The sequence below is a fragment of the Saccoglossus kowalevskii genome, chromosome 12, assembly GCF_978046115.1.
Source record: "Saccoglossus kowalevskii chromosome 12, keSacKowa6.1, whole genome shotgun sequence".
Taxonomy (NCBI): domain Eukaryota; kingdom Metazoa; phylum Hemichordata; class Enteropneusta; family Harrimaniidae; genus Saccoglossus; species Saccoglossus kowalevskii.
In genome coordinates, this window is record NC_140652.1 from 32507388 (window position 1) to 32531261 (window position 23874).

The 23874-nt window shown below is 35.3% G+C and overlaps 1 protein-coding gene across 12 annotated transcripts in view; it reads left to right on the forward strand.

Moving 5' to 3' along the window:
- Positions 1-9413: 9413 nt before the first annotated feature.
- Positions 9414-23874, forward strand: part of LOC100373979 (protein phosphatase 1 regulatory subunit 12A-like) — a 116254-nt gene continuing 101793 nt past the window's right edge. For 7 of the 12 annotated variants that reach the window (XM_085506575.1, XM_085506579.1, XM_085506577.1 and 4 more), the window contains exons 1-2: positions 9418-9725; positions 21453-21583. In XM_085506575.1, coding sequence (XP_085362701.1) covers positions 9483-9725; positions 21453-21583 — 374 coding nt within the window. In that variant the 5' untranslated portion in view covers positions 9418-9482. Of the gene's footprint in view, positions 9726-21452; positions 21584-23874 lie in introns of all 12 variants that reach the window. The other 5 variants (XM_085506585.1, XM_085506586.1, XM_085506580.1 and 2 more) reach the window with 3 other exon arrangements.

Consider the following 23874-nt stretch of genomic DNA (forward strand, 5'->3'; position numbering starts at 1 on the left):
TCACCATACACTTGTTTGACTATACCTTTTGTGTGGTTGTTATACATAGGGTTTGACTGCATCTTTGGTGATCACTATACACAGGTTTGACTGTACCTTGTGCAGTCACTATATACAGGTTTGAATACCTTGTGTGGTTACTATACACTTGTTTGACTATACTTTTTGTGTGGTTACTATACACAGGGTTTGACTGCATCGTGGGTGGGCACTTACTATATACAGGTTTGACTATACCTTTTGTGTAGTCACTATACACAGGTTTGACTGTACCTTGGATGGTTGCTATACACTGGTTTGACTATACCTTTTGTGTAGTTACTATGCACAGGTTTGACTGTACCTTGTGTAGTCACTATGCACAGGTTTGACTGTACCTTGTGTAGTCACTATATACAGGTCTGAATACCTTGTGTAGTCACTATACACAGGTTTGACTGTACTTTGGGTGGTCACTATACACAGGTTTGGGTGGTCACCATACACTTGTTTGACTATACCTTTTGTGTGGTTGCTATACACAGGTTTGACTGTACCTTGTGCAGTCACTATATACAGGTTTGAATACCTTGTGTGGTTACTATACACTTGTTTGACTATACCTTTTGTGTAGTTACTATGCACAGGTTTGACTGCATCTTGGGTGGTTACTATGCACAAGTTTGACTGTACCTTGTGCAGTCACTATATACAGGTCTGATACCCTGTGTGGTTACTATACACTTGTTTGACTATACCTTTTGTGTAGTTACTATGCACAGGTTTGACTGTACCTTGTGCAGTCACTATATACAGGTTTGAATACCTTGTGTGGTTACTATACACTTGTTTGACTATACCTTTTGTGTAGTTACTATGCACAGGTTTGACTGCATCTTGGGTGGTTACTATGCACAGGTTTGACTGTACCTTGTGCAGTCACTATATACAGGTTTGAATACCTTGTGTGGTTACTATACACTTGTTTGACTATACCTTTTGTGTAGTTACTATGCACAGGTTTGACTGCATCTTGGGTGGTTGCTATACACAGGTTTGACTGTACCTTGTGCAGTCACTATATACAGGTTTGAATACCTTGTGTGGTTACTATACACTTGTTTGACTGTACTTTTTGTGTAGTTACTATACACAGGGTTTGACTGCATCTTGGGTGGTCACTATATACAGGTTTGACTGTACCTTGTGTACTCACTACACATAGGTTTGACTGTACCTTGGATGGTTGCTATACATTTGTTTGACTATACTTTTTGGGTGGTCACTATACACATGTTTGACTGTACCTTGTGTAGTCACTATATACAGGTTTGACTACCTTGTGTAGTCACTATACACAGATTTGACTACTTTGGCTGGTTACTATACACTTGTTTGACTATACCTTATGTGTGGTTGCTATACATAGGGTTTGACTGTATCTTGGGTGGTCACTATACACAGGTTTGACTGTACTTTGGGTGGTCACTATACACAGGTTTGGGTGGTCACCATACACTTGTTTGACTATACCTTTTGTGTGGTTGCTATACACAGGTTTGACTGCATCTTTGGTGATCACTATACACAGGTTTGACTGTACCTTGTGTAGTCACTATATACAGGTTTGACTACCTTGTGTAGTCACTATACACAGATTTGACTACTTTGGCTGGTTACTATACACTTGTTTGACTATACCTTATGTGTGGTTGCTATACATAGGGTTTGACTGCATCTTGGGTGGTCACTATACACAGGTTTGACTGTACCTTGGGTGGTCACTATACACAGGTTTGACTGTACCTTGAGTGGTCACTATACACAGGTTTGACTGTACCTTGGATGGTTGCTATACACTGGTTTGACTATACCTTTTGTGTAGTTACTATGCACAGGTTTGACTGTACCTTGTGTAGTCACTATGCACAGGTTTGACTGTACCTTGTGTAGTCACTATATACAGGTCTGAATACCTTGTGTAGTCACTATACACAGGTTTGACTGTACTTTGGGTGGTCACTATACACAGGTTTGGGTGGTCACCATACACTTGTTTGACTATACCTTTTGTGTGGTTGCTATACACAGGTTTGACTGTACCTTGTGCAGTCACTATATACAGGTTTGAATACCTTGTGTGGTTACTATACACTTGTTTGACTATACCTTTTGTGTAGTTACTATGCACAGGTTTGACTGCATCTTGGGTGGTTACTATGCACAAGTTTGACTGTACCTTGTGCAGTCACTATATACAGGTCTGATACCCTGTGTGGTTACTATACACTTGTTTGACTATACCTTTTGTGTAGTTACTATGCACAGGTTTGACTGTACCTTGTGCAGTCACTATATACAGGTTTGAATACCTTGTGTGGTTACTATACACTTGTTTGACTATACCTTTTGTGTAGTTACTATGCACAGGTTTGACTGCATCTTGGGTGGTTACTATGCACAGGTTTGACTGTACCTTGTGCAGTCACTATATACAGGTTTGAATACCTTGTGTGGTTACTATACACTTGTTTGACTATACCTTTTGTGTAGTTACTATGCACAGGTTTGACTGCATCTTGGGTGGTTGCTATACACAGGTTTGACTGTACCTTGTGCAGTCACTATATACAGGTTTGAATACCTTGTGTGGTTACTATACACTTGTTTAACTGTACTTTTTGTGTAGTTACTATACACAGGGTTTGACTGCATCTTGGGTGGTCACTATATACAGGTTTGACTGTACCTTGTGTACTCACTACACATAGGTTTGACTGTACCTTGGATGGTTGCTATACATTTGTTTGACTATACTTTTTGGGTGGTCACTATACACATGTTTGACTGTACCTTGTGTAGTCACTATATACAGGTTTGACTACCTTGTGTAGTCACTATACACAGATTTGACTACTTTGGCTGGTTACTATACACTTGTTTGACTATACCTTATGTGTGGTTGCTATACATAGGGTTTGACTGTATCTTCGGTGGTCACTATACACAGGTTTGACTGTACTTTGGGTGGTCACTATACACAGGTTTGGGTGGTCACCATACACTTGTTTGACTATACCTTTTGTGTGGTTGCTATACACAGGTTTGACTGCATCTTTGGTGATCACTATACACAGGTTTGACTGTACCTTGTGTAGTCACTATATACAGGTTTGACTACCTTGTGTAGTCACTATACACAGATTTGACTACTTTGGCTGGTTACTATACACTTGTTTGACTATACCTTATGTGTGGTTGCTATACATAGGGTTTGACTGCATCTTGGGTGGTCACTATACACAGGTTTGACTGTACCTTGGGTGGTCACTATACACAGGTTTGACTGTACCTTGAGTGGTCACTATACACTTGTTTGACTACCCTGTGTAGTCACTATATACAGGTTTTACTACCTTGGGCGGTCGCTATACACAGGTTTGACTGCATCTTGGGTGGTCACTATACACAGGTTTGACTGTACCTTGAGTGGTCACTATATACACTTGTTTGACTACCTGTTAAGATAGTGCAGTATCCAATAAGTTGTTTTTATTATGTACATGTATTACAAATTCAGCAATAGTACTGATAGTACAAACATATTTGTTACCATCATGAATACTACTTCAATTAATTTACTCAGACATGTTATTACATTTCTTAAACTCTCACTTATCAAACACAGCAGCTAATTAATTACTTTTAATTAATTTTCTTCTCTTTTTTATGTTAGAATTATTTCTTTATTACTTTTGTGCTAAAAACAACTTACCAGTAACATAATTTGTTTTTATTATGGAGTAATAAAAATTATTAATATTGTAGTATACCAGTAAATCATATAACGCTTTCATTCGTATCTCAATCTGTATAAGTCTGTGATGGAAGTTTGAATGAAATAAGTCTATCATGATATGAAGGATGGCCCATCTTTCTTGCACAAAATTGAACAAGTTTAATACACTCCACACACATTTTCCATATTTAGGAAGTGACCTAAATGTAGATTTTAATAACAGCACTTGTCCATATACTGAAATCTTCTTCTGATCATTACAACTAATTGATTTGCTTTGGAAAAAACTGTATGATCACTGAAGGTCTCTTTTGAATCAACATACACACCAAGATATTTCACTATGTCTACCACCTCCATTGGTAATAATAAAAATATTTATTCGCCATAGATTGTAAGTATTACAGGGAAATCAATAAATAAATAACTAAAGTAAATAAATACAAGTAAATTATGAAAATATGTAAGATAATAATAATAATAATAATAATATAATAATAATAATAAAACTGTCAATAATCTATGGCAGGGAAACAAAAATAGCACAACATGGCTAGTCAAGTCTGTTTCCCTAAAATATATTGGAAAGTATTTATTAAGGTAGCGAGAAGGGAAATTGTCACTTTTTTCTTGATTTTTCACAAATTGATAAAACGGTTACTTTAGACCTTGATACATCACCCCAGGTTTACAAAAGATCGAAATTGCGAAATAACGTTGCTCAAATTAGTGTTTTAAAACACTAGCAGAAAAGACTACAACTGGCGTTTCGTGGATATTTGCATAATGTTTATCTTTGAAAGGGTTTAAATGATAACATCTTATCTGTATACTCTGTTGTTGACGATTCTGATATAACGGGTGATAAGCTTCCAGGTATAAGACGAGGGCATTGTGAAGACCATTTGTGACATAAATGATAGAAAGCAACATAGAATAATGAAACTTTATAAGAAATCTACAAAGAGTATGTTTCAAATCCTAATACAACTAACCCAGAAGAATAGATCAGAGCTAATCATCACAAATCATGCATTCAGTTATTAAATATTTTTTTAAAGCTTTTTTGAAACGTGGTTGTGATTTTTTTTAAATGTGACTGTAACTTTTTCCAAAGTATGTAGTGGTAAATGATATGTAGGAAACTCTTACAACGAATACTGCATTGGGATTGCATTATACACAGCGACTTCAGACTGGATTTAATAATGAGATTCTGTGTATGGGATTAGGCTTGAGGAAGATGTTATTTTCAAGTTACTAGTACTTAAATACTGTAAAATACTTTATTTTACCTGGAATTAATTTTTGCTGAAAACACTTTTTGGGTGTTTTGTATAGAATTTATTTTTAATGATTTTTGTGAGTTGAATGTAAAATACATGTATAAAAAAAAGTATATTCGCTGGATTTTATTTTCACTGAATCATTCCTTCAGCAAAAATAGCGAAAATTAATTCCAAGCAAAAATAAAGTATTTTACAGTATTGAGAAACGGAATATAATTTAATCATTTCCTCTATCTAGGTATCTGAGTAAATTAGTGCAAAACAAAATGAAGGATATATAAAAAAAACAAAATTTGTAAACATACTTGGATGTGTTAAATTTAAAACATGATAGCATTTTAATAGAACTAGTAATTACAATTGAGCAATTGAAAAAGGAGGATATTCTCAACCCAAAATAACTACTGAAAAAAAATGTAACAGAAGATGAACTGTACTTTGTTATAATATGCTCTTATTATAAACTAATATGTCAACAAATAAAAGACGTATTTCTACAAGAAACAGGATGATTTCCAAAAATTTTATTTTTTGATGACATCAAAGGTATAATAAAAAGTATAATGTATCTATATACCTACTATCTGATATGCAACACTTGCTTTATCCCAATAACAACTTTCTTTCCTATAATAATAGTAGTTATCACAACTAATCTTTATTGCTATTAACAGAAACATTGTATTTCTAAAGATGGAATAAAGTTATTATTAATACAAACTTATTTCATCAATTAAGAAGTGCAGCAATAACAATTTCCAAACATGGACTATATGGCGTCTATGATCGTGAGAATTTGAAAAAAACCATGGACAATAGACAAGTGAATCGGTCTGTAAGGTTGTGGGTGGCCTTGCACATGGGACAGTATGGGCATGCAAGTTACCATGGTAATGTATTGAAGTCATAGAGACTTTGACTTTTCTTTTTTAGTGTTTGGATTCCAGGTTAAACATTACATCACCAATTGAGAGGAATTGTTACAATAGACAAGTGAACATCGCTCCTGTATTACAAGTGAAATTAGTGATTAACAAATTAAAAACAAAATATAGAGAAAAACAAGTTTCCTAGAGTTTGAAAGACTAAATAACAAATGTAAATTTGCTTATTCAGATAAAAAGTTTGTTAATTTCATTATGCAACAACTAGATCATTTCTGTGACATTTTATAGAATAGAATAGAATAGCTTTTTTTTTTAAAGGGCGGTAGTCGTCCTGCACAGATATATGGGTCTCGTATAAACATAGATGACGACTTTGACTGTTGCGCAGATCAATGAGTACAAACTGAGACGTTGCCAAGCTTTAATTATGTATTTTTTTAGGTAATTGGAATGTATCACCGGCTGTAACTAGTGAAAGTCTTTTCCATTCAAACCTCATACTTGTGATTTCCATTAGAAGAGCGCATTGGATTGTGGGAAAATCAATGTTTATTAAATGTCGCACATGCGCAGCGCGATGCCCACCGCCCCTCAATAAAAAAGCGGAGTCGTTCAGTTCGTACGCACGCTTATCCGCAAACAACGACTGTTATGGTGTCAACTTCATGCACAGGTGACGTCTCCCGCTTTAAAACTGGTCATAATGCCTGCCTGTCAGAAGAAATACTTTTTACAAAGACAAAATATATAATTTTTTTTTCGCTTTAGGTATCGGTCATTCGTTCCAACCTGACGTGGGTCAGTGAAAATCATTTTACCCATCATAAAAATGAGATGACCCGCCCTCTATAGTTTAGTTTAGTTCATTGAAACACTTAAAGCGCGGTGGTCGTCGCGCAGCGCATGTTCGAATTTCATGTAAATAAACAATGTATTTTACACGCGTTGTGTACGTCGCCATGAGTCCCATATCGAACAGGACGCGGCACGACGACTGCCACACTTTACAATTCCTCAGAAAGAATCAAAATGGTTACACTAACTGCTAAAACACATATATAAAACATACAAATTTTCCAAAAATTACTATCTGAAACACGACAATGGTTTTAAAAAAAATATACAAATATAAACAAATTTGAAACGGATTACATCACAATTAAAAGTTTTACAGTTTACAACTGGATATTCTGGCTTGCAGATATTTTTATATTTACTATTTGTATAACCGTTCCTGTATGCCTTAATCATGGTCGCTGTCCAACATACGTCATTGTCTGTCTTGAAAGGTCGTATTGTCACGCGGCGCGTATTTTATTTATTTTACATGCGTTGTATATGTTGCTATGGGTCTAATATCGAAAACATGGCACGGAGCGACAACCACCGCCCTGTTATATAATACATATATGGTTCATATAATATAGTTAGTGACCAAAATACACTAATCCCCACACCATAAATCAGAAAGTAGGTGACCTGCTCTACTTCCAAGTCTGACCAAAAAACCCACCCACCCCCGTGGAACCAGGCTATTGCAACTGACCGGTCCCTTATTTGTTATCTTCTGAAGTCCTCAAGTACTAGTAAATGGTGAATAAATTTATCAAGGTTTCTGGTATTATGCTTGTCTATGCTGGTCATCTTATTTGAAAAAAAAACTTGCCATTCACAAATGTCTGTCCCGTCATTTTTTAAATCAAATAATACGTGAAGCTCATCACCAAATTCCCTGCTGTGTAAGTTGCACAAACTTTGCTCTTTTTTACAACGATCAAAAACCCCAAAATTAAAATAAATATCCTTCCAGTGAATATCTGAACAAATTATCTATCATTACGAGCAAGCTGCATTTTCTCAATTAAAGGGCGATGGTCGTCGCGCAGCGCGTGTTCGAATTTCATGTAAATAAACAATGTATTTTATACGCGTTGTATACGTCGTTATAAGTCCCATATCGAACAGGACGCGGCACGACGACGAGACTTGATTAATACCTTGACAAAACAAAGCAATTGCTATTTCCTTTAGTTACTATCAAAGTGAGCGCCCTCAGCGTATACTAGTTTGCTGGTAATCGTTTATTTCTGCATAGGCTCGCAGAAAGACTTAACAAATATTTATTTTTTATTTTTTATTTTAATTGTATTTCTAGTACTTGTGATTATAATGTCTGTATCGATTATTTGTGTTTCATTAATCTTATCTGGTTAGGAAATTATTGCGCAATACCATTTACTATTCAGTTGTCCATTTAATAACGATGCTTCCTTCACAAGTTCGTTTAATATGTTTATTACTCGCTTATATTTGACTTTTAAAAAATAAAATAAAATCTATTGGAAATTGAGCCAATTCTCTATATATTTCCATTATGGAAATGTTTTTCCTCACACGATGAATCGTAACATCTTCTATGTCAGATTTGTTAGAACCAAATATCACTGCCTCACTGCCGTATACTAGTATTGGTTTAATTAATTTTCAAATTTATTGCGTACCTCAAATGGCATGGGCACGCACTGGGCCATTCTGATGAGCAAATAAGATGATCAATTAAAAATGGTGTAAAAAAAACAAAAAACAAAGTAATCAATGGATGATAGTCTTGTTTTCTGATGATCACTTTACTAAAAGCAAGGTTACTACGATTAGTAACCGTGCTGGGAGCAAGATTATTTGCTTCGTGAAATTTCCATACTTGGTATAATCCAGTTGACACTTTCCGTTTAAGTTGATATAGCGCCAGCAACGGTCATCTTGTCAAATCGTGAAACTTTGCCCCATGACGTAACCCAGTAAATACCTTCGCTTTATTTGGGAGTGGAACGCCAAGCACTTTCCATATATGGCGAGCCATTCCGGAATAAAAATGTCAGCAGCAGTTGCCTTATAAGCATTCCGTGGCAATGTTTTCGCTTTGCCAGATACTGTACACACCCCTCACAAAAAACAGCGAAGAATGCGCCTAAAGCACTACTTAATGGGACCCTGGAACTCCAACTTTCGGGGCTGCAAATTTCTGGCATACTCTCTGCAAAGTATGAGAAGTATGTGCGCAGTTGTGACAGTTCTCTGTGTTCCGTGGCGTCGTGAAAATCAACCCTACGTACATACAGCACTATGTTATTGTAAAATAAACACCAGCACCGACTCAAATGTAGTTTTAAATTGCAAATTTCTTTGTCAAGTGTGACTGTAGCCGTTATTTTTTTTAAGGGATCAAACTAACGTGATCGATTAATACAATTGCCCATACATGACGTCACGCTTTATAGCGGTACCCATAGATATACTAAGCCATAGAAAACAGTGTTTTCAACTCTAGAATATCATACATATTTATGTAATAAGGGTTGTCCAGCCTAAAGCGGAAAGCGGGGTAAAATACAATAGAGAAAGCCTCTGAAAATAGTACTGCACGTCACTGTTGCTATAACAACTGAGTCCCACGTGCCACTGAAATTCTTGAGTGATTGAGGGAAGAGCTATGGCGCTATGAATTCTGGTTAAGCAAGGTGCAGCAAGATGGCGGATACCCGAAAAACTGCGCTCAATCGCCGACATGAGCAACTTGAACGTTGGAAGGATTCGGACCTTTTTAAAACTCCAGTAGAACGAGATTCTAGGAAGATCAAAATCAAGTTCGACGATGGGTGTGTATTTCTTGCAGCGTGTGCCAGTGGTGAGCAGGACGAAGTTAAAACTTTGCTGGACAAGGGAGCCAATATCAATACCGCCAATATCGATGGGCTTACTGCCTTACATCAGGTGAGATGTCAATTTACATCCACTTTAAAGATAGCTGGGTATGTCCACGAGGGTGCAAAATAGCAATGATTGCACGGCGAAGTCAAAAAACAGACTTAGTACCCGAATTCCATTGCACTCTGTATGCTTGTTGCTCATTCAAAATGGCTGCCATAATCAATGGCTTTTAAACCAAAGCTTGAACGTAAACTCGACATAGTTTATAGAATTTATAGCTTCCCCGTGACCTGGTATATCTTTATGATCAAATCTGTTATTTCAGATATCTATATTGGCTCCTGATCATAAGAGGTTGTTGCAAATGTTATAAAATTTAGGACGATCAGAGTTGAACACATTGGCTGACGGCATTTCGGTTGACCTACACAGTGCAGTGGAAACTGAGCATACACAACGACGCAGCTAGGTCTGCGTTATTCAAAGTATTTGCGTTAATTTTTGTTTTCTGCGTGCACTCTAGATCGTATCCTGTTGCACTCATAGTAAATAAACAGTAGCAGGAATATGTGCACTCGTTAGGCATTACAAGTTAAAAAGTTTGAACACAACTTTTTACGTTTGAAGTACATTTTTATCGACATTCCTTGTCTGTTGTGTGGCGGCCAGACTCGCTGGCTTCCTGTATTGACCCATAATCTGTTGGTCATTTGCCTCAAGTACTTAGTGCAGTGCCAGCTAAAACACAGTGTCAGCATACTGCATATATTCCCATGTTTTGCTGTTGACATGAAATCTACAATTAGTAGTATACATTGCAACTACCACTAAGATCTTATACAGTTTCTTTAATTGTTTAGACACTGGAAGGCATCATTTTAATCACATTTATTTTTCTCAGTAACTGTTTACTTTATGACTGTACTTGACATTTATTCTTGAAGCACCAGGTGATGTGTTCAAATTGGTTTATGTACAAACAACAATACATAGCTAGCATAACAATACCTTACATAGTTAACATAACAATAGTGTTCATCCTCATTTTAGAAGTTCAAGCATTGTGTCCATTTTGCACAGGCATGTAAAATGATATCCAGTGTGTGAAATAACAACATATTATTAGGATAATAATAGTTTTCATAATAATTATTTTCGTTCAAATATTTTGCTTTGTTATGCAATGGCGTTACTTTGTGTTTTGGAAACAAAGTAAATTTTGTAATTTGTGAAATTTAACCCTTGCAAACTTAATTAAGTTGTCAAATTGCTAAAGAATTCTAATTATTTAACATTTTATCGAAATCCTAACATGAGCTACATTTTTAAAACTTTAAAGATTGAATGTTTTTGTCTTTTTTTTTTTAATTTCAAAAACTGAAGTAAGAGTAATGTTACTTGCTGTATGTGGTGTCCACTCAGCTGTTTTATTGCATCACTCCCACGCTGGGGTTTCCCTGTCTACCAGCATGTTATGATAGACTTTCTAGCTGGAGAAATAAGTCCACCTTATTAAAGGTCACTCTGTTTGCACCTTAGTTATGCTATAATTTTTACTGCTAGTCTTTCATGATTCACATGTGTATGGCAGTCGTGATGACAACATTTTGCGAAAGTTACTGAGATTCAATGTTGTAGAACCCCAGACAAATGTTCACTGCTTACACAGTGATTTTCGCTAACTCTGTTTACAATGTAACATCTGCACATTCTTTTCACGCAAGCAAGTTGTGAAATATTAAACATGTTAAATTTGAGGACTTTTGAGATTTCCTTTTTTTTTATATAAAAATAGAATAAATTTATTATTTGACTTTTCTAATTGAGATAAAACTGTTTTGTGACGGTGATTTTCAACAAATATAAACATATGCATATACAATTAAGAATGTGTGTTTATGCGTACTAACAGGGTAAAACGCACTAAAATATTGCGTATTCAAAACGCACTCCCTAAAACAGAATTACCTACATAAAAATTAATGATGGACGACATGTAATGCAAAAACCTGAGTATGTAAGTGTCATGTAAACAAACCCCACAATGACCTGGTCACAACTTGCGTGTGTAGCCAAGGTGTTGTGAACTTGATATGAACGTTGGACACAATTACCAGTCACTGAACTAAGGCAGAACATGGAATGTTGAATCTTTGACTTTTTGTGTTGGGTATGTCTTAGTACGTCATTCACTCTGCTGTTGGTATATAAACACAGTTGTGGATCAGGGAGTTTGTTTAGAAGGTGGTCACTGATGATGATGACTCAGTTACAAAAGAATGGCCATGAAAGTTTACATAACTTTTCTCTGTTGAACTTTTCATGTGGGGCACCATCTATTATGGTGACCCAAATATCATAGTGGCATCCACACAAAGTTATTACTTCCTCTAACACTAATAATATTAATAATTCTTTTTTAATGATTTACCAAGGTTTAGAGTATCTTAAAGTGCCAACAAGACCATTCTGTGAAAGCATTCATTTTCACAAATATTTCATTTCCCTATTGCGATATTGAAGTTTTATTTCATGAATTTTCCAGTAAAACCGGGCAATCTATCATGATTTAATTTAGCAACTTTCATTTGTCAGTGAAAATAGTGAATTTGAACTCTGTGAAAAAATAATGGTTTTACAGTATGTCACACGGAAGCCATATCACACATGAAGTTTGTGGCACTTTCAGTCTAGTAATAGCTTTATTTTGTAAAGACAAGCTTTTATTGGACCACTTTGATATTATGACAGTGGTATCACCATGTGTGTGTTGATAAAGTTGGTATTTTATTCACATAGCGGATCATACAACACTCAAGTCAATGTGATAACAGCATTGGGAATCTGGGCATCATTATATGGTGGTGTTAAAATAGTCGGTGGCCACATCAGTGTTTTTTGTTTACACATATTTTCAATCTTATCTGAAAAAAGCCAGAGTGACACTAGCCAATTTTCTTCTATATTATTTTTGAATAAATGATTAACTTTATTAACCAGCTAGACAGTGTAAACAGTAGAGTTTAAAGACTGTCCTTGATGTGAGTTTATTAAGGGGGATCCTGGTAGTAAAAGTTGTGCTATTTATCAACAGCTACTTATCCTCAGATCATTTCACTCAATTCAGCCTTTCACTCTCATCAACTATTGGTGGCAGCTACAAATGTTACGTACCCTATTAAATGGACATAAAGCAAAAATTCTATTTAAATATGACTTATTTTGACATGCCTCTTGCATACAATATCCAAATAAGGATACGATTATGCAATAAAGATTATTATTATTACAAGTGTGTCATGTGCTACTAAATTTTTGGTCAGTATGTTTTTTGAGAAATCGATTCATGATTTATTTTTATCTAAAATTGTGCTTTTTATTTTGATTTATCATAATTCAAACTAAATTTTTCTTAATTTTTTTCTAAAATTTCAACATAAAAAAACCTCCAAGCAAAATTTGTTAAATACTTTGTTGCTTATCCTCTGTGCAAACAGTATAAAAATATTTCCAGGGCTAATGTTGTGATATTTTGTGAAACAATATACATTTAAATGCATGATAAGCTACAGTTCAGAACTTGTTAAATTCTTACTATTGTTATCTTCTTCCTGCCATTCAAATATTTTCTGATTGATTGTGGTCCGATTATCACGGAAAGTCTGATCAATGTGAATCACTTTGGTTTTAATCCACACTATTAGGCTTAGAATACTTTGCTTTTAAACCAAACTAGTGATGCAGGAACACTTTGGTTTTAATCCACACCAGTGATTCAGGAACACTTTGGTTTTAATCCACACTGTTAGGCCTTGAACACTTTGGTTTTAATCCACACAGTTAGGCCTTGAACACTTTCGTTTTAATCCACACAGTTAGGCCTTGAACACTTTCGTTTTAATCCACACTGTTAGGCCTTGAACACTTTGGTTTTAATCCACACTGTTAGGCCTTGAACACTTTGGTTTTAATCCACACAGTTAGGCCTTGAACACTTTGTTTTTAATCCACACTGTTAGGCCTTGAACACTTTGTTTTTAATCCACACAGTTAGGCCTTGAACACTTTGGATTTAATCCACACAGTTAGGCCTTGAACACTGTTTTTAATCCACACTGTTAGGCCTTGAACACTTTGTTTTTAATCCACACAGTTAGGCCTTGAACACTTTGGTTTTAATCCACACTGTTAGGCCTTAGACACTTTCGTTTTAATCCACACTGTTAGGCCTTGAACACTTTGGTTTTAATCCACACTGTTAGGCCTTGAACACTTTGGTTTTAATCCACACTGTTAGGCCTTGAACACTTTGGTTTTAATCCACACTGTTAGGCCTTGAACACTTTGTTTTTAATCCACACAGTTAGGCCTTGAACACTTTGGTTTTAATCCACACTGTTAGGCCTTAGACACTTTCGTTTTAATCCACACTGTTAGGCCTTGAACACTTTGGTTTTAATCCACACTGTTAGGCCTTGAACACTTTGGTTTTAATCCACACCAGTGATCCTAACATACTGTGGTCTACACTATAGGCCATGTTCATAACCCATGAAGGTCACACATCCTGATACTTTTTACTGTAACACTCTGATTTAAATAAACACTATTTGGTCATAAACACTTTGGTTTCACTATTCTCAAAAATGGACTCAAACAAAAACAAAGATGTTCATCCAAAAAAAACGTTGTCTGTTCTTGTTTGTGGTTGTTTCTTGCAACACTTGGAGGATCGTGACATGGGTTTGGTTTTAGTCTACACCTAGTTTAGGGCTGGGCCATCTGAGTTGTACCAGCTGTGGTTATTTGTTAAATTTGCTGTAAGGTTGAATATATCCATGTGAGGATGTGTTTCTGTATACCATTGTCTGGTCAGTACAGCTCGTTCCATTGAAGTGAAATTTGATATGTAGGTGCAGTGAAATAATAGAGTATTCATCATTTTAGTGTGACTATTTGCTTTAATAAACTACTATATTTGTTGGTGCCACACTTGATTTCATTCCTTATAATATTTGCAATTGGTTGACCTTTGACCCAATGAACAGTGCATTCCCCTTGTAGTATGTATCATGATATACATATCTCTCAACTACTACCTTTGATTTAGATCACCATTCCATCAAACAAAATGTATGTTTTCTTTTACATAGTTAAGTGTTATCTTGAAGTAGTTATGCCATATTTTTTACTGGTTTCAAAACAGAATTTACCTGGCCAACTGTTGTGAAGTGACGATATATTCAAAGACAAACAATATGAACACATGTACATGCAGTCTACAAAAGAGACAAAAACAATGTTCATTGTTTTGCTGACCTTTTCAACCATGGTATTCCTTTCACTAAAGAAATTTGGTAAGATGAATACCATACAGTGTTGCTGCAAGCTTTAAAATCTCTGCTTATGGGAGATGAGGGTTGTGTAAATGCCTCTCATCTGAATCCAGTTGTCCACGGTCTAAGTGATGTGTGATAAAGATTGTGTAAATGCCTCTCATCTGAATCCAGTTGTCCGTGGTCTAAGTGATGTGTAATAAGGGTTGTGTAAATGCCTCTCATCTGAATCCAGTTGTCCGTGGTCTAAGTGATGGGTAATAAGGGTTGTGTAAATGCCTCTCATCTGAATCCAGTTGTCCACGGTCTAAGTGATGTGTAATAAGGGTTGTGTAAATGCCTCTCATCTGAATCCAGTTGTCCACGGTCTAAGTGATGTGTAATAAGGGTTGTGTAAATGCCTCTCATCTGAATCCAGTTGTCCACGGTCTAAGTGATGTGTAATAAGGGTTGTGTAAATGCCTCTCATCTGAATTCACTTGTCCATGGTCTAAGTGATGTGTAATAAGGGTTGTGTAAATGCCTCTCATCTGAATCCAGTTGTCCACGGTCTAAGTGATGTGTAATAAGGGTTGTGTAAATGCCTCTCATCTGAATTCACTTGTCCATGGTCTAAGTGATGTGTAATAAGGGTTGTGTAAATGCCTCTCATCTGAATTCACTTGTCCATGGTCTAAGTGATGTGTAATAAGGGTTGTGTAAATGCCTCTCATCTGATTTCAGTTGTCCGTGGTCTAAGTGATGTGTAATAAGGGTTGTGTAATTGCCTCTCATCTGAATTCACTTGTCCATGGTCTAAGTGATGTGTAATAAGGGTTGTGTAAATGCCTCTCATCTGATTTCAGTTGTCCGTGGTCTAAGTGATGGGTAATAAGGGTTGTGTAAATGCCTCTCATCTGAATTCACTTGTCCGTGGTCTAAGTGATGTGTAATAAGGGTTGTGTAAATGCCTCTCATCTGATTTCAGTTGTCCGTGGTCTAAGTGATGGGTAATAAGGGTTGTGTAAATGCCTCTCATCTGATTTCAGTTGTCCGTGGTCTAAGTGATGTGTAATAAGGGTTGTGTAAATGCCTCTCATCTGATTTCAGTTGTCCGTGGTCTAAGTGATGGGTAATAAGGGTTGTGTAAATGCCTCTCATCTGATTTCAGTTGTCCGTGGTCTAAGTGATGGGTAATAAGGGTTGTGTAAATACCTCTCATCGGATTTCAGTTGTCCGTGGTCTAAGTGATGGGTAATAAGGGTTGTGGAAATGCCTCTCATCTGAATCCAGTTGTCCGTGGTCTAAGTGATGTGTAATAAGGGTTGTGTAAATGCCTCTCATCTGATTTCAGTTGTCCGTGGTCTAAGTGATGGGTAATAAGGGTTGTGTAAATGCCTCTCATCTGATTTCAGTTGTCCGTGGTCTAAGTGATGTGTGATAAAGATTGTGTAAAATGCCTCTCATCTGAATTCAGTTGTCCATGATCTAAGTGATGTGTAATAAAGATTGTGTAAATGCCTCTCATCTGAATTCAGTTGTCCATGGTCTAAGTGATGTGTAATAAAGATTGTGTAAATGCTTCTCATCTGAATTCAGTTGTCCATGGTCTAAGTGATGTGTGATAAGGGTTGTGTAAATGCCTCTCATCTGATTTCAGTTGTCCGTGGTCTAAGTGATGTGTATTAATAAGGGTTGTGTAAATGCCCCTCATCTGAATCCAGTTGTCCATGGTCTCATTTGAATACAATGTTTCATGATGCAACTTATATGTGACAAGGGTTGTGCTGGTTATGCTTCAAAACTGAATCATGTGGTTCATAGAACAAGTTATTTCGGCGTATATATGTCTCGTCCTATGTGGCTTGGGATTACATGGATTGCAGTACTCTTGTTAAATATTCAATTATTTAGCTCCGCTGTCGACTTTGTCGAGCGGAGCTTATCATATGAGTGATTGTCCGTCGTCGTCCATATCAATGTTTTACTTTTTCGACTTCTTCTTGAAAACTACAAGCCTGAGTGCTTTGATACTTGGTGTATATGTACCTTGGGTAGACCTCTCTTAGGTTTGTTCATTTCATGTTGATATCTTCAATTCTCTAATTTTGGTGAATATTTTTGTCATTTTTGGTAAAAAGTGATATTTTCGACTTGTTAAAAACCGCAAGTGCAATTGCTTTGATATTACATATATAGGTACTACATGTGGACCTCTCTCAGAATTGTTCATTTTGTAATGATATCTTTAATTCTCTAATTTTGGTGAATATTTTTATCATTTTTGGTAAAAAGTGATATTTTCGACTTCTTGTTGAAAACCGCAAGTCCAATTGCTTTGATATTACATATATAGGTACTACATGTGGACCTCTCTCAGATTTGTTCATTTTGTGATTATGTCTTCAATTCTCTAATTTTGGTGAATATTTTTGTCATTTTTGGTAAAAAGTGAAATTTTCGACTTCTTGTTAAAAACCAATAGTTCAATTGCTTTGATATTACATATATAGATACTACATGTAGACCATTCTCAGATTTGTTCATTTCGTGATGATATCTTCAATTCTCTAATTTTGGTGAATATTTTTGTCATTTTTGGTAGAAAGTGATATTTTCGACTTCTTGTTAAAAACCACAATCATTTATGGTGAAAAATGATATTTTTGAATTCTTGTTGAAAACAGCAAGTCCGATTGCTTTGATACTATACATATTGTTCATTTTCTAATAAAGTCTTCAGTTCTTTAATTGAAATGTGCATTGCTAACGGCAGAGCTATCTCAGCCGATAGGCTGCTTGTTTTATTTTTTTGTCATTTAGTTGACAAAAGATAGATTAACTTTATAAACAACATAAACAATAGTGTCCCATGATTCTTTGGTGCAATCCATGGGATTGAGCGATTCTCTTATAATTCTTATGGTTGCATCCTAATTCTAGGTTTGTCTAAGTTGAAAGTGTTATATGTCAGATTGAATTGGTGGAACTACTTGAGTGGGATTACCTTGTGTATTATTTGCTAGACTGGCGCAGTCGAGGCGATTAATTTGTTTTTGTAGTTTAAATAAAATTTAAAAAATCGCGAAATGGAGGTGTTAGCGCGAAATCACCCTGACTGGTTTATTCTGCAGGAAATTCATTGCTATTAAATATTAATGAATTGCACGTATTATAATGAGGTGGGCGCGGAAATACGTGCATAATGAGGTCAACATGGTAAAGGTCACACTGCAGACCCAACATGGCGGCATGTTGAAATTCAAGTTTGTCGTAGTCGTCGTTTCTAATTCATCACAATGTGTAAAAAAGATAACTCGTACTAGTTAGAATAAAAAAAAAATTGGCTGCTACAATCAGCCGACGTCTTTTCGGTCAGAGGTCAGTTGAAGAGACGTTGTGATTGGCCTAGATGATTGTCAATTAAAACACTCATTAACATAACTACCCGTTGAAAAATCAACGGGTTCCTGCAGTGTCGATGGAGGGCCATACAGAATAAACCAGTCGGGATGATTTCGCAGTTACAGGTGATTTCGCGCTAACACCTCCATTTCGCAAATTTTTTTTTATTTTATTTAAACTACAAAAACAAATTAATCGCCCAGACTGCGCCAGTCTAATTATTTGCGTCAGTTCGCTGATATCAAATAGATGGAAAACTTGTCCTAATGTCCAGATGTTTCAAATGTAAAGCATTCTTTGTACATGTCTTTATATGTACACTGAACTTTGATATATGCAGGCAATTTGCCCCCCTGAGATGATGCACTTTAAAAGTCAGTCAAGTTTATTTGTGTTCTGTAGTGTACATTTTAACAATACCTGCAACTTTGCAATCATTTTTCTCTTTTTGATTTATATTTGTTTGAAAAAAAGTTTTCTCCTGTTTTTAGAATCAATGTTTCAGAGTAAATGTTTTTTAAGATCTTTTTGTAAGTGAATATTTTCATAACTTTTATCTTTCTTTTTTTCTGGTAGTCAACCATATTTCATATTATTTATGATAATAATGTTTATGTATTTCTACCTCTGTCTTTACCATGTCACTTTCATTCAGTCCGTTGAGTGGGTAATGTAATACTGTAAATGTTATTTACATATGTATGACTGAGATATGATAATCCTATGTTCATCATAAAAACTGTGTCTGGATATTCTACTTTTGGTATTCTGAGGACAACCAATTTTAATATCAACATTTCTAAAATGCTTTGAATTGAATTATGAAGGAAATATTTGACCTCTGTGAATTTGACCCCTGCTACTTTCATTTATTTGCTTACAATATCCAATACTGTAAAATGACTAATTTTCACTGGGTTTAAATTTCACGGATTTACCGTTTCAGGCATATTCAGTGGGTTTTAAATTCACAGTTTTATCATTTAGAGAATGTGTTCTATGTACAATTTTACATATTCACTGGATTTTAATTTAGGGCATTTTCCAGTCAGCGAAATAAGCGAACTTAAAACCCAGTGAATAATTAATCCTTTTACAGTATTAGAATACACAGTACTGATGCTTAAACTTGTGGTAAATTATTTACTTAATTTACGAAGACAGTACAGCTATTTTGTTTCGATGAACCAGTTAGGCATTAGACCAACAACTGTGAATTCAGTTTTCAGATACTTGCTGGATCTATAGAATTTTTTACAAGGGCCCCAACGAATGGCATTCACATTACTGTGTCTTCATGCTGTGATATTTACATGTGCCACCCCAGCAATTCTCACAAAATAAACACAGTAATGAGTCCAACAGTCTAGAAGACTTCATACTTCACATGAAGACAACATTTTCAAAAAAGCAGGTATCCAGAAAACAGCTGCTCATCCGAATAACAGTCATGAATATTTGATCTATTGCAATCTTGTTTGATGAATCGAATATGGGGAAATCAAATTTATTTTACAAAACTTCTAAATAGATCCATTAAAGATTTTAATTAGTAATAGTACTTACCATATTTGCTCTATTAGTAATAGTAATTACCATATTTGCTCTATTAGTAATGTACTATTACTATATACAGTGTATGCTCTATTCGTAATGTACTATTATGAAAAGATTTTTCTTGTCAAAATACTTTTAGTGATGTAGCATAGTACGTCTCTTAATGAGAAAATATAGAATTATTATTCAAAGTATATAAAGTGGTTGTGTTCTATTGATTTTTGTTAACATGGTAATATACAGTCTGTTACAGGAAATTATTAAAAATGAGCCGCTAGACATCTTGCTTATTTCAATTTGGTCTAAAATTATGAAAACAATTATAGAAAATTACATGAAAACATTAAAAATGTTTCACCAAAATCTGGAGTGAAAAAATTATGGTGCTCATTCAAAAAGTCGCTTTTCTTCACAGATTGGAAACCACAGACTGATTGTGTTTCTCACACTATGTACAATCCCAGGATGCACTGCTTCCTTTAAAATGTTCTGTCAGAGTTCATAGTTCATCCACTGTCTTGATTTGGCAATGGTATGTGAAATTGAAACTTGCAATATAAGATTTCTAGATTATTCACATATTTCTCTGTATACAATGTATGTCTAAGTACGTAACTTTTCATACATGTAGGAAACTACACGAAAATTTACTAAAGTTAAAATTCTAAAACTTAAAAACTCAAAACTTTGCTGGTGTACTCATGAAAATACACTTGTTCCTTATAATCCTCATTTTTTTCAGCGAAATTAAACAATATGAGAAATATTCTTTTAAATTTTTTGTGTTTTGTTTTTAAGTGCACCAATAGTTTTCGAGATTCAGTGGTAACATGAAGATATGTATGACAATATATATTTGTACACCTGCCTTAACAATATGAATGGAATATAACAGCATTACTGATATGACCTTATAAACTGGTTACTTATTGCTATGCCCTTGTGAACCAGTTACTAACTGATATGGCCCTTGTGAACCAGTTACTAATATGACCTTATAAAATGGTTACTTATTGCTATGCCCTTACTGATATTACCCTTGTGAACCAGTTACTAACTGATATGGCCCTGTAAACCGGTTACAAACTAATATGGCCCTGTAAGCTGGTTAGTTACTGCTATGGCCTTGTGAACCGGTTACTAACTGATATTGCCCTTGTGAACCAGTTACTAACTGATATGGCCCTGTAAACCAGTTACAAAGTGATATGGCCCTGTAAACCGGTTACAAACTGATATGGCCCTGTAAACCGGTTACAAACTGATATGGCCCTGTAAACCGGTTACAAACTAATATGGCCCTGTAAGCTGGTTAGTTACTGCTGTGGCCTCATGAACCTGATTTTGCTATATAACCCGAATAAAGTCTCACTGTAGTGCATCTTAATACCAATATTATTATGGGTGCCTTCTCAAGCCCTGCAGGCATCATAAATCCTAGTATTTTTTTTTATGATTGGTCTATATTAACTTTTACCTTGCTTAATTAATTTTTCGTTCATTTCTATTTCAGGCTGTCATTGATGAAAATTTGGAAATGGCAGAATTTTTAATAGAAAATGGTGCAGACATAGAAATGCAGGATAATGAAGGCTGGACAGCATTACATGCAGCAGCATCATGTGGATTTGCAGAAGTAGTTAAGTAAGTACAACTTTTGGGATTGAGAGTCACGTGTAATTCTGCCTAGTCAAACCTGGTTGACAGCAGAAGTGTGTTTTAAAATGTCCTAATGGAGTCAGTCACACAGCCCTCATCATATTATCCCATTATGCTTTTCTGTGATGAGATACACTATATGTACCAGTAGAACTTACACTTACAACTTATACGTGAAAAGAATAGTCGAGACAAGATGGCATATGAGAATAACAATTTTACAAACAATTTTGAAATACTATAAGGTTATTATACATCTATCACCATAACGCCATATGTTACAGCGTGCCGTAATTTTGCAGTATTTTACCGGGTATTTTCATCCTATCATATTAGGAAATGTGAATTTGAAATATGGAATGATTACGCGCATAAGTGTCCTCTAATAATAAATTCAAACATGGCTGCCAACCCGGTTTGACTGGACTCAACACACAGAAGTTTGCTGATTCTGTTCAATACATTTTGGATTTTGGCGTTCCCATGAGGTATCTTTGGAAGGAAAAGATGTATAATAATAAGGTTATTATGAGAATACCTCAAAGTATGCACTCAGACAGTACGCCATCGCATTGACCTCCGCTGCGTGTTGGTCTATACTCCTGCTGTACTGTCTTCGTGCATAATTTGAAGTATCCTCGTAATAACTTCTTAGTATTCCCTGATATTTGGTTTTTATGTTAGGGACCTCACACAGGTAAGTAATATTTCTCCTATCATCAACACTGTCAATTTATTTTCTAAAAAAAAATTTTTGTTATTAATATCTTCTTTGATTTCTGGAATTATGGATAATAATGTGACAGTCAATATGTTGGTGTTGTTGCAAATAGTAGTGGTTTCTATGACAACTGACATATTCCTGCATGTATATGCTTGAGTTGTGCTGTCCCTTATTTCAAAGTCTCTAAATGGGTCAGAATTTGTTGTTTTACATGAATGGATTATTTTGGAAACAATAGCTCTCATTAGTGCAAGGATAACTCCTATTGTTTTCTTGAACATTTGACTGCAGTAAGACCGTCGTACTAAAAAATGTCCGGGTGGAATACTGATTGTGACATAGTACAGGAGTATGTGTATATGCAGAATTTATTGCGGCAGTCTTCATATATCCATCCAGCATTTCTTGTGTAAAGTTATTTTTCCCTACATCTAAAATTTAGAAAGCAAATAAAGATAGGATTACACTTGAGCACTCAGTCAAGCCAAGTAGAAATCCACAGTAATTAGGAAAAATCAACACAAGTCACTGTACATACAATACCAGAAAATATGTAATATTACCACAGTGAGTTAGTTATATTTTGAAAGCCACTGGTTATATTATTTTATAAGTTCTTGATTTCATATCACTGCCTGTCATCTCATTACAATTTGGCACTTGGGTCAGTCAGTTGTCATACTGTCTGTGTTCATTTTGAATCAATGCCAGCTGCCAGGAGTATTAAATTTGATCTATTCATAAACCATTGCAGTTTAACCAACGTCTGAGTTTCATTTTGTAAATCAGTATAATCAATTTTGATAATAAAGTTAAAATTATCATTTGCTAATTTTAATTTATCATTTCTGTGGATATTATTTATCTTATTAGTGTTTTGGGCTGTTGTAGACTTCATTTCTATTGAGACACAGTAGCAACTAGTTATGGTAGGTGCTGGTAATACTGGCGATGCTTTACATTATACAACCGGATGTTCCAAGACGACTAAGAAAGCAATGACATACTGTTGCCTTGAATCCTGTCCATATCTGCAATATTGAATTGTTGAGATTTTTAGCTGGCCTCCTAGATATGTGATCTCTGTTGGGTTGTAATCTCACACCTGTCTATACCAGTTGTTGTATTGCTTGATGCTTTATAATAAACAAATAAATACCATACTTGCAATACATCTCATGGAATGTCCTTCTCCACTTTATAATTATAATTAACACATTTTATTGTCAGACTGCCATCACGATGTTGTATCTACTTCCTGTTTTCCCCTTGCTATCACTCTCTTTGTCTCCTTACTTCTTTCAAGAGAAGTGCTGACTTCATCTGAAAATACCAAAAATACTTTCAATAACAAATTCGTAACACTTAAAAAACATTTCTGAAGTTGTCTAATTTCATTGAGATAATTGTTTAGAGTCAGTGTCCTCCCCAGGAATTTAAACCACTGTGGCGGCCTAATTTGCATATCATTTACATAATAATAGAAATTGCCCAAAGCACATTTACACCCACACAATAAACAACATATATTTTCAAAAACAAAGTGGCAGAT